This window comes from Camellia sinensis, chromosome 7 (genome assembly GCF_055761805.1).
Source record: "Camellia sinensis isolate YWXY chromosome 7, ASM5576180v1, whole genome shotgun sequence".
Lineage (NCBI taxonomy): Eukaryota > Viridiplantae > Streptophyta > Magnoliopsida > Ericales > Theaceae > Camellia > Camellia sinensis.
Window position 1 is genome coordinate 99955329 of NC_138967.1, and position 16289 is coordinate 99971617.

A 16289-nucleotide genomic window follows, 5' to 3' on the forward strand; every position below is an offset into this window, starting at 1 on the left:
GTCATCAATTTTTAGCACACACAATACCCATTCCATACTTCTGCCATCGCATTCTTGTGAGAGGAAAGCTTAATGGCAAATCACCTAAACCATACATCAATTCATAAGTTAATATTTAATCCATATCTAACTTTTAAAATCATATTTCCCACCACAATTTTTCTGAACTTACTGTCTTTACAATCAAGACCCATAATGTTATCTTTCCTAACACTTTTTCCATGGTAATATTCAAAGCCTTTACCTTCATACTTCTCCACAATAACTTTTCTCCATTGGATTGGACTGGAGGGTATTGTTTGGGCCCGTATAGTCCACCACGGATCTTATTTTGATAATCCAAACCATTTATTTTATCGGCCACTTCGTATATTTCATCCACACAAAAAATTAGGTCGATCCCATAATTATAACTTGTTCAATTTATTACGTTTCTCACTGAAAAAAAAATTGTATGATTTATTTTAAAAACACAATTGTTATCTATTTTCTATTTTTTTTTTTTTTGTGAAAAATTGAATAAGTTATAATTATGGGATTGACCTAATTTTTTTTTTTTTGGATGAATAAACTAAGTGCCCGACAAAATGAAAGGTTTAAATCATCAGAATAGGACGGGTAATAGGCCTCACGGGCTCAAACAGCACACTCCAGTCCAAAATCTGGACTAGAGGGGATCCCCCTCCTTCTGAAGAAAGGTTGTTTTTTAGGGGTCCTTACCCCTATTGACAAATATTATATCGCATCTTACCAGGGGATGATCGTGCTACTAATGTTTGAATTTAATTCCTTATATATTTGTTTGGGTTTTTCTTTTATACTTTTGAATTTTTTTTTCGTATAAATTATATATTATATTTGACTATTAAAATCTATTGGGTTTCATTATAACATCAAATATTATTATTGAAAATAAAAAGTATTACCATAAACAATTGGGAAAAATTACTTATAAATCCCATATTGGGAAATGTTGCTCTATCTAGTCCTGAGTGTTTTTTTGTAAACCATTTAGTCCTTTTTATATTTGGTATGGTATCTTTGTTTGTTATATTTTATATTTGGTATGGTATCTCTGTTTGTTATATTGTATAAACATCAATATATTGTATCCCATATTGGTGTATAATGATGTTTGATGAGGTTGAAGATGTAGTTGATATTTGATGATGTTCACAATGTTGTTGATGTTGGTGATGTATGATGATGTAGTTGATGTTTGATGATATTGATGATGTTTTATGATGTTGATGATGTTTGATGAGGTTGAAGATGTAGTTGATGTTTGATGATGTTCACAATGTCGGTGATGTTGCAGTTGATGTTTGATAATGTTTTATGATGTTGGTGATGTTGATGATGTTTAATGATGTAGTTGATGTTTGATGATGTTTTATGATGTTGGTGTTGTTGATGATGTTTGATGATGTAGTTGATGTTTTGATGATGTTGATGATATTTTATGATGTTGATAATGTTTGATGATATAGTTGATGTTTGATCAATGTTGATGATGTTTTATGATGTTGGTGATGTTGATGATGTTTGATGATGTAGTTGATGTTTGATGATGTTTAATGATGTTTGATGATGTTGTTGGTGTAATTAATGTTGCTGATGTTCGGAAAGGAGAGAAATCTAAAAAAGGCCTATAGTGAGCTTTTAACATTCACGTAGGACTTATTAGTCTACAAAATAAAAGGCAGGACCAAATTGTTTAACATATTAAAATTTGAGATTTATTGATGTTTTGCCCAAACAATTTACCGATCTATCCTATTCCCACTCTTAGCATACAATATTTCTTGAATCCCCTTTTAGAAAATATTATTTTGAAACATTTAGTTGAAAAATTGATCATTAAAGATATTTTAAAAATATAATAATACAATTTTATACTAAAAAAGAATAAAAATGATATTGTCGTACCATAATTATTTTTCCCGCACCTTAACACAATTTAACAATATAGCGACCCCGGTCTTCTCCCATTTGATTATTGTATCCGAACTTAGGTTCCGTAGATTCTGTCATTGTATAATTGTTGTTGTTGTCCCATATTTTCTTATTTGAAGTTATTGGATGTTGGGCAGGTTTGTTTCAGGTCGGTTGGGTTTAGAAACCAAGTGTTGCTGTCCAGAATTTTGGATCTTCGCTCGAGCGAGGAGTTTGTCGCTCGAGCGAGCTGTTATTTTTGGTTCTTCGCTCGAGCCGGGGTTTGGTAGCTCGAGCGAGAGGTTGCGTCTGATTTGGACCTGTAGCTGTGCATTCTTGGCTCGAGCGACCTTTTCTTCGCTCGAGCGTGTTAGTTCGTTCTTCGCTCGAGCGATAGTTCCTTCGCTCGAGCGTGTGTCTGGTTACAGACCTGAGGGTTTGAGTTCTTCGCTCGATCGAGTTTTCTTTCGCTCGAGCGAGCTTTTGGGTTGTTGGCTCGAGCAAGGCTTCCTTGGCTCGAGCGTAGCTTCTCTGTGTCTGGTCGCTCGAGCGACCAAGTCTTCGCTCGAGCGAGCCTATCAGGTTTAAATAGGCAGCAGCGTGTTTCAGATCTGTTTTTCATACACTTTCATATTCCAAAACCCTAGTTACGAGTTTTCTCTCCCTATACACACCTTCTCTCTTAGGATTGATCTACTTAGGGTGTGTTTCTACCCTAGATCCTTCATTAAAAAGAGTGTGTGAGTCGAGGGCTTCGTTTTAATCTGAATTGTTGGTTGTTTGGAGCACATTGGTATTTGGGCACTCATCTCTGTCTTCACCATTTGGGTTTTTTTCTTCGAGGTAGGGATTTCCTACTCCATTTTATAGGTTTTGTTCTAAGTTTTGGTATTTTGATATGTTGGGGATACTTTGGAAAATTTTGGGAAAAACCCTAGTTGTATTATTAAATTAATTTGTATAATTAATTCATGGAATTGGGAAAAGATGGTTAAATTCATGGAATTGGGAAAAGATGGTTAAATTCATGGAATTGGGGAATTTATGGATTAAATGGCGTAGTTGGATAATTTGAATCATTTGTCTATTGAATTGTTGACATAGTTATTTTCAGTTTAGAAATAACTGTTTTGGGCTATCGGTGGAGGATAGTCGTGATTGTTGTAGACATTGCATGTGGATTAGGAATAACTAAAACTAATCACATTGGTTAAGTCAATAATTTTGACTATTGCATTGATACAGAAAATATGTTTATTGATTGAGCATTGCATTTGCATACATTGTTTTGTGTGGGAGGAGATAGGGGATGTACTCCACGGTTTAGGGGAAGATAGGGGATGGACCTCTAAACCGGATTTTGTTTGGGAGGAGATAGGGGATGGACTCCATTAGCATCACTTTTATGTGTGCTTATTTATATAGAAGTGTTTTATTGATACAGCACTAAAATGTGTATCAATTTGGAAGTATGAAGTGTTTTGATTTAAGCTTGAGTCTCATTTGTTTGTTGATATTGGAAGGATGTGAATATGATATATGTAATTCACTGTTGTAAGTTTGGCCAGGTTCTGAGCCATGTTGATAAAATTGGAAAGTAAAACGTGTCTTAGATAATAGTGTCATGAGACTGTAAAATGAAGTAATTGATTACCTTGGTTAACCATCTGTTGAATGCTATTGCTTTATTCATTGCTTATATGTGGTTTAGTATTTTTCTACTGGGCTGTGGCTCACCCTTTATGGGAACATCATTTTCAGGTTCAGGTGATAAGCTACCTCCAAGGACTTAGCTTGGAAGGACTTGGATTTTGAAGACTATTTTTTAGTTATTTGTTTTTCGTTGTTAGTACATGTAAACACACAAGCCTAGGGCTTTATTTATATTTGAGTTAGAACTCATACTTTGTGTCCAAGTGTTGGCTTGGAAAGTTGTAAGCCGGTAGGGCATTTACTTTGATGTTACATGTAATGCTTTTGTTTAGTAAGACTCTGATGGATATTATAATGAATTATTAAAGTGTTTTCTTTAAATAATGCATGTCAATGATATATATAATTAGTTTATTTTTTAGGGCGTTACAAACAAAGTTGTTAAATTCTTCATTTCATCAATTACATGGCCTAAATTCAGTTAAGGGTGAAGCATTAATAAATTTTAAAATGTGATATTCAGAATGGTTTAGTCCTCCATTTTTACTTACGAACCTAAAAGTCTCATTAAAGTGAAAATTACATAAAAGAGTAGTCACTTTCATGTTTGAATTTAATTTTTTAAGAATAAAAGTGAGTTTCTCAAATTGTAAAATTACACATTTAGACAATTTACACTATAGAAGTTTTGGATCGTCCTTCATTCTAAGACAAATCCCACATTATGAACAAAAACCTAACACTCTAATGTAACACTTTACTAACGTAACACACTAAAAAATTTCTTGGTATACTTTTCCCAAACGTAACAACGTAACATTAAAAAAAACTATTTGGTGTACTTTTTCCAAACGTAATGCTCCAATATAACACACACACACATACACAAAAAATCAATAGTGTACTTTTTCCAAATGTAACACTCAAATCAATGTAAACTCAAACGTAACTCTTTAATGTAACATGCTCCAATATAACACACAAAAGCATTAAAAAAATATCTCAGTGTACTTTTTTCAAACGTAACACTCACAGTTTGAAATTATACATTTGCCCAAAACTTACTAAGGAATATTTGTACGCCTTTCGGAATGGTTTGAAAAATCTCATATTCTTTTATTTTTTTTTAGTGTTACATTGAAGTGTTACGTTGAGAAAAAGTATACTAAGAATTTTTTTTTAATTTTTTAATTTTATTTTTTTTTACATTTGAGCATTATGTTTGGAAAAAGTGCATCAATTTTTTTTTTTTTTTTTTTTTGTGTTACATTAAAGTGTTAAGCTAAAGAATTTTTTTGGAATATTATATTGAAGTGTTACATTTGGAAAAATTACGCTAAGGAAGGTTTTTGTGTGTTACATTATAATGTTATACTGAGGAGTTTTTGTGTGTTACATTAGAGTATTACACTAAATATTTTTTTTTTAAGTATTATATTAGAGTGTTACATTTGGGAAAAGTACACTAAGAAATTTTTTTGTGTGTTACATTAGAGTGTTACACTAAGGAGTTTTTATGCGTATTACATTAGAGTGTTACACTAAAAAGTTTTTTTGAAGTGTTATATTAGAGTGTTACGTTTGGAAAAAATAAACTAAGGAGTTTTTTTTTGTGTATTACATTTGAGTGTTACAATGAGGAATTTTTTTTGTGTGTTATATTAAAGCATTACACTAAGGAATTTTTTTAGAGTGGTATATTGAAGTGTTACGTTTAGAAAAATACAGTAAGGAGTTTTTTTATGTGTTACATTAGGATATTACACTAAGATTTTTTTTTTTTCTTTTGTGTTACATTGGAGTGTTACGTTTGAGTGTTACATCGGAGTATTATAGTTTGAAATTATACATGTAACAAAAACTTACCGAGTAGTTTTTGTACTCTTTTTGAAATATTTGAAGAATCCCACATCTTTTTGGAATGTTTGAATAATCCCATATTTTAAGTCATTTTTGTAATACTTTTGAAATATTTTTCAAATAAAAAAGATTATATAAAAATTCATTCCAAATTTGATTCTCATATATTGTATACTTACCTTTCTAGCACAAAAGACAAAAAAGATAAGGAACATAATAGAAATAAAGGTATAACTATAAATTTAATTTTTAAATAATATATTAAATTTACCTTTCCAAAATCAATGGGTCTAATTGGTCTATAAAAAATTCTTAGGACTAAATAGATCACCATTCCTCAAGATGAGATTTATAGGTAAATTATCCTTCAGTTAAAACATACAATTATATAATCCTTCACTTTTAGTTGGAAAATGTGCTGTGTTGAAGAAAGTTGTTCAAACCTTTTTTTTTTAGATGGCAAAAAGTTGTTTCAAATTTAAAAGAAAAATTTTATGATACACGCCCTTCAAATATGTACATTATAATTAAAGAAAAAAAAATTACATAATTTTATACTTTCTGAGTCATAATTTGGAAAAAAAATTTATAACTAAAGATCTCATAAATCAGAACTAAAATAATGTTATAACTAAAGAAAAAAATCGATCATAATTAAAAAAGAAGATGACATAACTAAGAATGCATATGATCGCATAAATCATAATTAAAATAATCATTTTAAATGGTGTGTATTGTAGAATTTCTGGACTTAAAAACATATTAAATTCTTCCTAGAATATTGAAATTAGAAACTTATAGAATTAAGAGTATATTTTCTGGTGTCTAGGCTTGATGGTAATATTTGAGTTTGAATCCCATTTACTATTAAATTTTATAATAGAAATATTAGAAAATCACCATTTAAATATTATAATTCATCCAAAATGATGTGGCAAGACAGATATGTTTTATATGACTAGATTTGTGAAATTGACACTTAACAGATCATACCATTGTTGTTGATCAAATTGAAAGAACCTTTTTTGGAGTCTCAAAAGTTTTTCATAGCATAAACATTAAGACTTCGGAAATTTTGAAGCTACTGCGTCACTACAAAAAATTAAGGCTTTGGGGACCAAAATTTAGGGATAAAATTATTTTTTAGGAATAAAATATTTTTATTGAGAAAAATGTCGTTATTATATTTTTAGTAACGAAAATTGAACATTAGTGATGAATTATTATCTATTTGGGATCAAATTTTTTGTCTCAAAAAATAAACTATTTTGAGACCAAATTATTTTGTCTCTAAAAGTCTATTTACTAGTGACATTTTCAAAATTTTGTCGATAAAAGCCTTATTTTTGGCTTTTCGAGACGACCTTTTAGCGACTAACCTTACGATAATAGAAATTAGTCCATAAATGTCTTCTACAACAAAATTTTCACTTTTAGAGACCAAAATATTTGATCTATAAAACTCTTATATGTTGTAGTGCGTGTATCACAACTCAATTGGCATTTTCCATTGATACAATATATGGCTTGGTCTATTGTTGAATTTTAATTTTCCAATTTGATATAAGATTTCTCATATTTATAATTAATCTTCTATTGATTTATATATATATAAAAAAAAAAAATCAAACAAGTATGCTGGCATATGTTTTTTGCTAGGTTAATTTACCTGTCAACATAAATTTGAACTAGTTTGGAAAGTCACAATATTGTATACAGTTAGATGGACCAATATTTCTATGTAATGCGTTTTTAACATTTAAAATAAAAATAAAATAAAAAATAGATTAATGCTTTGGCGCTTAATCTAAATTTTACTTCATATAGATTATGGGCAGGAGGCTTGGAGCACATTAGTTTTGTTTAGTGGCAAATCTAAAGTAAACCAATCCCTAAAACTTCATTTGGAATACTTGGTGACAAAAAAAAAAAAAATGATTAATTAATTTGACGTGGAAATGAAATAATAGAAATAATTGATATTTCTCTTCATTTATAGAGGGAACGGAGAGCGAGTTTTAAAAATCAAATTTTTGTCCCCAAAATGAAGTGAGAAATATTTAAGGACTAATTTTTGTTAAAAAGTCAAAAAACAGACTTTTGCTTCAAAATTTTAAAAATGTTATTAATAAATACACTTTAAGGGAAAACAATTTGGTTCATAAAATGTTCACTTTTTTAGACAAATTTTGATCAAAATACGATAATAATTCATCACTAAAAATCTAATTTCATCGCTAAACATAAAACAATGACACTTTTGACCACTTAAATATTTTGTTCTTAAAAAGTAATTTTATTCATAATTTTTATTTTTAAAATCTTAATTTGTAATGATTTTATGTTTGCCACTATGTGACAAACAATTTGGTGATTTTTTTAGAGAGTAACAATTTGGATTTTTATTGAAAAGACCTTAGCATTGTTTGATTGTATTCCTAATGCATAAAGCATTTTATAATAACTAGATATAATGGATTAAAGCAAATAAAAAGGGTATTGATATAGCATACCTTTTCATTAAACAAAGATTGTGCCTGGCTAGAAGAATTTCCTTCAGATGTTGTCATCTTCTCCACTTTGGGGTAGAAGCTTATGAGCTTGGGTAGATTCTTGAGACGCAAATATTTCAACTGACTGAAATTAATTACCTGACTTGAGAGTTCATCTTCATCTTTTTCTTCTTCAATTCCAACTATTGCTTCCATCATCTTACAACCAATTATTTGTAGTGTCTGAAGTCGTGGAAATCCTCTTGCACAGGACAGGGAGAAGAGATATTTCAACCTACAATCTGCAATTGTTAATTCAATTAAATTATTGAAGAACCCTGATGGATTTAATCCATGACGTTCCATCAAATACCCCTCTTCACCTCTGTTATGCAGCACCTCTTGTAAACCTTCAATTTTTTCCAAATGTAGTTCTTCGGCTCTCATCAACAAAATGATTAACTTGTCCATTAAGGTAACACCCGCAAGTTTACACGACTTTGAATAAGTTCTAGAAAAATCGTACTCCTTACCCATTGATATTTTAAACTTGATCAAGTTTTCAAAGCAGGAGTCCTTGGGCAATAGCATGACATTTGGTATGTGAATCTGTAAAGTGGTTAATTGCGTCAAATTCCCCAACTCATCAAGATTCACTTTGCTTCTTTCCTCGTTGCCTCTTGTGGCCTCCCATGGTGTCAAATTATCTAAAATGTACAATTCTTCCAGGCGAGACAAATTGGATATGACACCTTGTGGAATCTCTGTGAGCTGGTAACATTTTTCCAGATCTAACAACCGAAGATGAGTCAATTGTCCTATCTCTGATGGCAAAACCTCTATATTAGAACCTCGAAGGCTAAGTATTTCAAGGTCATTATTTAGATCCTTGAGTATAGCTATGTCTCCCAACTCACAATCATGTAACCATAACATCCGAAGGTTAACCAAATTTGCAAGAGATAATGGAGGCAACATACAGATTCTATTCAATTCTAAAATTGTAAGTTTCTCCATTCCACTGAAAAACCTATCAGGAACATTAAGCAAAAGATACTTGCTGATATTCCTTTTCGATAGTATACTCAAAGTGTGGAGTTGTGGACATAGCAAATAATCCGGAAGCTCAAGAGTGTTGTCGAACCTTAATGAGATTGCTGAGTAAGATTCGCATGTATCTTTCTCGGGCCACTCTTTGACACCAAGTTTTACTAGAATTTCCTTACCATCATCTTTTGCAATTGAAACGGCAACATCTCGAATGACATCATGCATTTTGACAAAGTTTTCATATTTGCCTTCTAATAACAAACAAGCATCTTTGAGGATATCGACCACTGTAAGTACTCGACGGCTTGCTCTTCTTAATGTATTTGTGTTTTGTCCAAGCAAACTTCTCGCTATGCAATGTCTCGCCAACACCTCAATTGAAATATTAGTATCTTCAGGAAAGAAACAACATAGCAAGAAGCATGATTTTGCATCACTAGATTCTAACCGATCATAGCTTAACTTTAAGGAAGCATACACCTTTGGGTCGATTCCCGCAATATTCTTTAGCATGGAATCTTTGAATTGATCAAGTACATCTTCCCAGACATATTTTTTCTTATCTTTCAATGCGGCTCCAACTGCAAGTATAGCGACCGGCAAGCCTCCACACTCTTTACAGACTGCATCAGCTATATCATGGAGTTCAGGAGAGTCAACAGAATTTCCCGCCTTCATCTTGAATAGGGCCCATGCTTCTTTCTCTAATAATACTTGCATTGGAACATATCTATCAACATGCATCTTTTCCAACACACCTCGGATTCGAGACGTTATCACAACTTTGCAACAATTGTTTCCATCAGTGATAGGAATCCCTATTGTCTTCAAGTTCAATTCTTGCCACATATCATCTAATATAATGAGATTTTTCTTCCCATTGTTCAATCTATTCCACAATTGGTTTGCTTTTCCCACTTCAGTTTCCCCTTTTAGTTCCAGATTCAAGCGATCAGCGAGTTGCCCTTGAATATTGCTCACATTTGCGTCCTGAGAGACAACTGCCACCACAACTTCATCAAAAAGTCCATTTTTCACTTGTTTGCCAATCTCTTCGACCATTGTCGTCTTACCAACGCCTCCTGTTCCATATACTCCAATCATTTTAACATTGGAATCTTGTAATGCCACCATGATGTTATTGAAAACCAATTCTCGCGATTCAAAATTTGCATAGTTTGCACTTGATGATGGGAATTGAAGTTCTTGAGCAAATGGCTTAGGATGTGCAACTATGCTAAAATTGCCACTCTGAGTGAGATTTTTTACTTCTTTCATCTTGTTTTCGGCTTCCTTGCTCATTTGGTAGCGCGAGATGTAATCCGGACATGAGAATTTAAAGCACTGCATGTTTGCGTTAATAGTATTGTCATCCTTAATTTTCTGAACTCTTTCTTCCACCTCTGCTAGCCAGTTTGAAACAGGTTCATCAACTTCTTCACCACGAGTAATGGCTTCATCAACTTTTTCTTCGATTTGTTTTCTCTGCTCTTCAAGGTTTTTAATTTCAACTTCCAGTTTCTTCTGCTTCTTCTTGTACTGAAAAACAAAACCAACGTGGAGCACCACTAATTGGATCACTGGCTCAACTATTCTCCCTGCAATTGCCCCTACAATTGAAAATACACCTTGCAGGGCACTCATTTTCAATCCACCTTTTCTCTTTCTTTTTTTTCTTTTTTTCTTTCGACTTTTTTTTTTTTTTTTTTGAAACAAATATTGAAGAAGAAACTAGTTTGAGATTCGAATTTCAAAGGATAAAGCTCTATCAATCTATATCTGCAGGTAAAACAAAAGGAGAGATATCAAAGAAGAGAACTAAAAAGTGAAGATAAAATTCTCTCTTTTGCTGATTAGAAAAATGAAAAACAAAAAAGAAATTAACATTAACTATGTAGAAAGAGTTAATTATTTAAAAGCCCTATTTACAAATATTATGTTAGCTCGGATTTTATCTAAGATTTTTGAACCAATAAGTCCTATTTAATAAAACTGAGAATATTATTATTTTTTCCCAATTTATAAAACAAACAACATTATCAGTTTTGAATAATAATGTTCCAGATATTTGTTTCACTGACTGATAAAAAAAAACAGAGCATAGGATTAAACATTTTTTCCCTTCTATTTATTGGTTTGATTCAGCTATTCAATAAAACCGAGAACATTATCAGTTTTTCCTGATTATATTATCAGTTTTTTCATTTTTAAAGTTTTTTTTTTAGTTTTATACATCAATGTTCCATCATCATGCTCCTTTATAAACACAAAATTTCCAGTTTTATAAAAAAAAAATAATTCAATTTTTTCAAAAAAAAAAAACATTTTTTTTTTTTCATTCATATTTTACCCCCTTTTTTTTTCTTTTCTAAATCTCTCTCTAAATTTGTGAATCAAACAATGTTTAATGTACATTGATCTCTCTACCAAAAACTTCCTTTTTTTTTTTTTTTTTAGTTCTGAAAATATGATAAACACAAGAGAAACACTTGAGGAGAGATGGGAAATTGTAGATACTACATAAAGCATTCACAAATATTTGTACATTAATAATCATAACAAAATAGAATCCATTTAAGTGTATGAAAATTTAGTGAAAAGCCTCTTTTCAAGAATTTGTTTAGTCATAAATATTATGGAAATAAAATGTGATGCGATAAATTCTATATGTGTATGAATTCTATATTAGAAATCCTTTTGTTGAAATTAGATGTTTTTTTATGACAATTTTATCCTTATTTTGGTCAACATGCTTATATATATATATATATATATATATATATTGATCAGTTAAAATCAATTGTTAATTGTTAGATTAACACCTACGAGAGTTAACATTTTCACCTTTTACAAAGTCAAGTCTTTGCCTCTTTAATTTAACTCCCTTAAGGAGATTTAAACCTATGATCTCCCCTAGAGACTAAATCCAATTAGGAAAGCCATAGTATCCAACTAGGCTAGGCCTAGTTGATTAACATGCTTATATGAAAGACTTCTTCTTCTTTTTTTCTTTTTTTTAATGTTTCAAAACTTTAAAATCTTACAACTTTTAAAATATACATCTATTTTTTTTTTTAAAAAAAAATAGATTTTCTATAGGAAAAAATTTATTTTATTCTCTTGTGATTTGACACCAAAGCACTTTACCCTTTCAAAAATAACCATAAAGATCTCATGTGATTTTGAACTAAAGTGCAACCATTAACATAGTTAACTAGAGATGTAAAATGACTGTAATACCCTTTAATACACATAGTTTATAATGTTTAAACATTAATTCAATTAAAACACGAGTAATTATAAATTCTTAATCATTTATTGTAATTCTTGAATTTTTATTCTGATTTTAATTTAGTTATATTTTAAATCACAATTAATCTTAAATATTTAATTAGTTATTGTAATTGCTAAATTTTAAATCTAATTTTAAATTAATCTTATTTTAGATCAATTTCTAGTTATTATGTATTTTATATTCTTACTTAAAATATTTAGTTATATTTTATATTTTAGATTAATCGTTAATTATATTTTATTTTATTTTGTTTTAATTGACATATTAATCCTTTTTGTATTTATTTTATTTTATTTTTTCAGAAAACTAAATCCATTTTAAAATAGTGGTGTGATACACCTTCCGTCAGTTTGAATGAAAAAACTAACAGCGACACTTTAATCCTTCAAAATCACATGGGAACGTTCTGATTATATTTAAATCGTAGGAGGTGAAATGAATTTAATCCCTTTTTTATAACTACTCAGCGAGATCGTTCTCAATTAAATTCATAATTATGTAAAATGTAAAAAAAAATACAGTTGTTTAGAATTTGAAATTGTGAAAAAAATATCACATAAAATTTCATACTTTTGAGAAATATTTTGTAATGAGACTCATCTTAATTTTGTAATAGGTGTGAATGTTGTAAACCTGAACATTGATAGTACTTTTAATTATTAAGATATTATTAACTATTAGAAAGTATGAAAGTTATGAATACGTTTAAAAAATATTCACACTTTTTAAAATTTTATATTTTCTAATTTATTGAATGTGTGAATAGTTGTATTTTTTAAAAAATTCCTGGGTAAATTACAATTTGCACCCTTGTAATTTGCACCAAATTCCACTTTAGCTCTTATACATGAAATCATGACAATCAAATCATTACACTTCTAGTAAATCTTTTGGTCCCTGCACACCCTTACATTTCTAGTCAAGTATCAATGTCCCCCTTTTGTTACCCTACCATAAAAATCTTTAATAGAGGTTAGTACGGAATGCGACAAGCATATGACTACAAAATAAGGGCAAAAGAGGAAGATCACCCATATTTCCCGCTTATACACATCTCAAAATTTACATCATATTTATATTCGACTAAAACAAAACACTAATTATGAACCATTAGAGAGACAAATTAGGGTTTTTTTTTTTGTTGTAGAAATTGAAATCACGAAACCGTGTTTTTCACAGTAATACAGTCTTTTGTCTATTCCTCTTCCCTATTCTTTGATTTCTCTACTACCTTTATTTATTTCAAAAGAGTTTTGTTTTCTTTACTCTTTGTCCTAATTTTCAACATACAAACATATACATACATATATATTGTATTATATAAAAATAAGGATAATTTTCTTCTATTGTCCTCATTTTGTAGTCACATACTTGTCATAAGATTGAATTCATGTTAAAGACTTAAACAATGGAGTAATAGGAGACATTGACACTTGACTAGAAGTGCAGGGGATTGATTGACACGATTTCACGTGTAGGAATCAAAAAGGGATTTGACCAGAAGCACATGGGATTAACTGTCACGATTTCATGTATAGGGATCAAAGTGAAATTTAGTGCAAAGTGTAGGGATGCAAAGTGTAATTTACCCGTGAATTTTTGTGATTTTCACTATTAATCCTAACAAAATTAGACAAACTTTTAATTGGCGAATTGAAAATAGAATAATTTGAAATTATTTATCCAAAAAAAAAAGAACAATTTGAAATTAAAATTGGTTTGTTCACCCCTCTTGGCCGAAAATCTATTGACTCCAATATTTCATAATTATGTATTCTATGGTCATTACCAAATTTACATTATATTTTCTTCCTCGTGATTTGAGATTGGAACATTTTAGCTCTCCGTATTGTTCAAATATAGTAAGAAAGCTCCCATATAATTTTGAACAGAAATATAATTGTTAGCTTCGTTAATTATAAATCTGAAATGATTGTAATAACCTTAAATCTTATGTAATGATTTGAATTCTAATACGTATTGGAATTGGTGTAATTGGTGTTCGTCACCTTAAAACTTGCATGGTTGTCAAACTCTTAGTATTGATGGGTTGACAAGTGAACCTTAAATATTATAATTGAGGACCCTTGGGTGATGTTTGGAATCTTAATTGAAGTCTTAACAAGGTATTTAGGCAAGATTAGATCAAAAGCCCCAAATTTGAGTTTTCATTTTTGACCAACCTTTACTCTTTTGCACTTTTCTTTTTCCACACATTTAATTTGAATGTGAGACTAGAACCATTGGAAAGCTTGTTTTCGGGGATTCAATTTGGACACAAGAACGGCCTAAAATAAAGTCCGAACGACCTAAAACGGAGTCCGAACAAGAGAGTTATGCCTGTTTGAATTTTAAGTTTCTGTGTTCGAAGCAATCTTGCTCAAGCGAGCTTTTCTTTGCGTGAGCAAACTACGCGATTTTCAGATATTCTGGGAGCTTCTTTTCTATGCTCAAAACAAGCTTCCTTTGCTTGAGCGACCAGGTTGATTTCAAACCTGTTAAAGTGACTTTTTGGCCCAAAAACATTATTTTTTTGCCTCTCTTCTCCTCTCATCCTCCAAACCCGAAACCCTAGCGTTCCAAACTCTTGATTTCTCATCTTTTTACCCAAGATTCACCCCCAAATCATTCAAGAAGGTTGAAAAGCAGGCATAGTTCAAGATTTCTACCAATTGTTTTGCAATTTTGTCGAAGTTTCTTGTAGATTCGTAACCCTAACCCACCATTTTAAGGTAGGGGTGTCTTTAACTCTTTATATCTTCAATTTGAGTAGCTTATGTGGTAATTTCATTAGCTATTCATGTGTGTGTATATATATGTATATATGTATATGTATTGATTTGAGCTTGTTGACTAAAGATTGAGAACAATGAGGGTGAAATTTTGTGATTGTTGAAGGAATTACACTTATTATGATGAAATATCATTGTTTATGATTGATGATTTGCCTCAATTTTATCAAGGAGAGGAAAACCCCAATTTTTCTCATTATTCTCAAACCCTAGTTTTCCAATTTTTTTTCATAAAAAGGGGCTTTGGTCAATTGTTTTCAAAAACATGAAATTGAGTGTAATTACTTGATTTTGAGGTTGAGATTGTAAAACTTTAAGCTTCTCTCTATATATATTTCCTTGAAAGGATGAAGTTTTGGTGTTAAATCCACTAATTTGGACATATGAAGTTGTGAGATTGCTGTGAATGGAAATCATTGTAGGAAAAATGCATTATTTACAAACTCATGCATCATATGCATTGTTCATTTCTTTTGGTTCTACTTTTGTGAAAACGGTTGAACGCAAAAAGGCGATAAATGGTCTATGAGTCTGGGTAGTGAGTCGGGTTGGAAGTTGAATTGCATATTGTAATTGGTACCCATGCAGGGAGTGAAGGTGCCCAATTGCCCTGTCTGCGCATATCGCCGGACGAATGTGAGAAAATGTTTTTGGGTGTCCACGTCCTGCTGTTTCTGGAGCCGACAAATGTGGAAAAACGAAGGATTTTGGGTGTCCACTCCCTACCATTTATGGAGCCGGCAAATGTGGAAGGTAAAAATGTTTTTGGGTACCTATCGCCCTGCCGTTTTCGGAGCCGACAAATGTGGGACTATTTTCAGTATACAAAATTACTGCTATATATGTATGTTTTTACTTTCGGCTCTTACTTAAAATGTCATAGTTGGTTTACCGCCCAATTGAAATGCGGATAAAGATAGAACAAGACTCATGCATTACATCTTTTCATTTACATAAATGGACCCTTTCATACATCTTTAATTATTTTATATATATATATATATCATTTCAAAGTTGCATTGCGTGATCATAAGTCTTTCAATTGGCTATGTAAATTGTTAAATGCATTGCCTACTGAGCTTATGCTCACCCCAAAGCTAACAGTTTCAGGAATTCGAGATGAGACGGCCACTAAGGAATGATGTTGGCATGAAGAAATCTTTTGTGGAGTTGATTGTTAATCTTTTGGGGACTTGTTGACTTTTGTTTAAA

General features: G+C 30.9%; 1 protein-coding gene across 3 annotated transcripts in view; it reads right to left on the reverse strand.

The window, feature by feature from the left end:
• LOC114317604 (uncharacterized) overlaps positions 1–16289 on the reverse strand; it is a 47982-nt gene that overhangs the window by 18854 nt on the left and 12839 nt on the right. For all 3 annotated transcript variants that reach the window (XM_082878864.1, XM_082878863.1, XM_082878865.1), the window contains one exon: positions 7962–10769. In XM_082878864.1, the coding sequence (XP_082734990.1) occupies positions 7962–10634 (2673 nt within the window). In that variant the 5' untranslated portion in view covers positions 10635–10769. The remainder of the gene's footprint in view (positions 1–7961; positions 10770–16289) is intronic.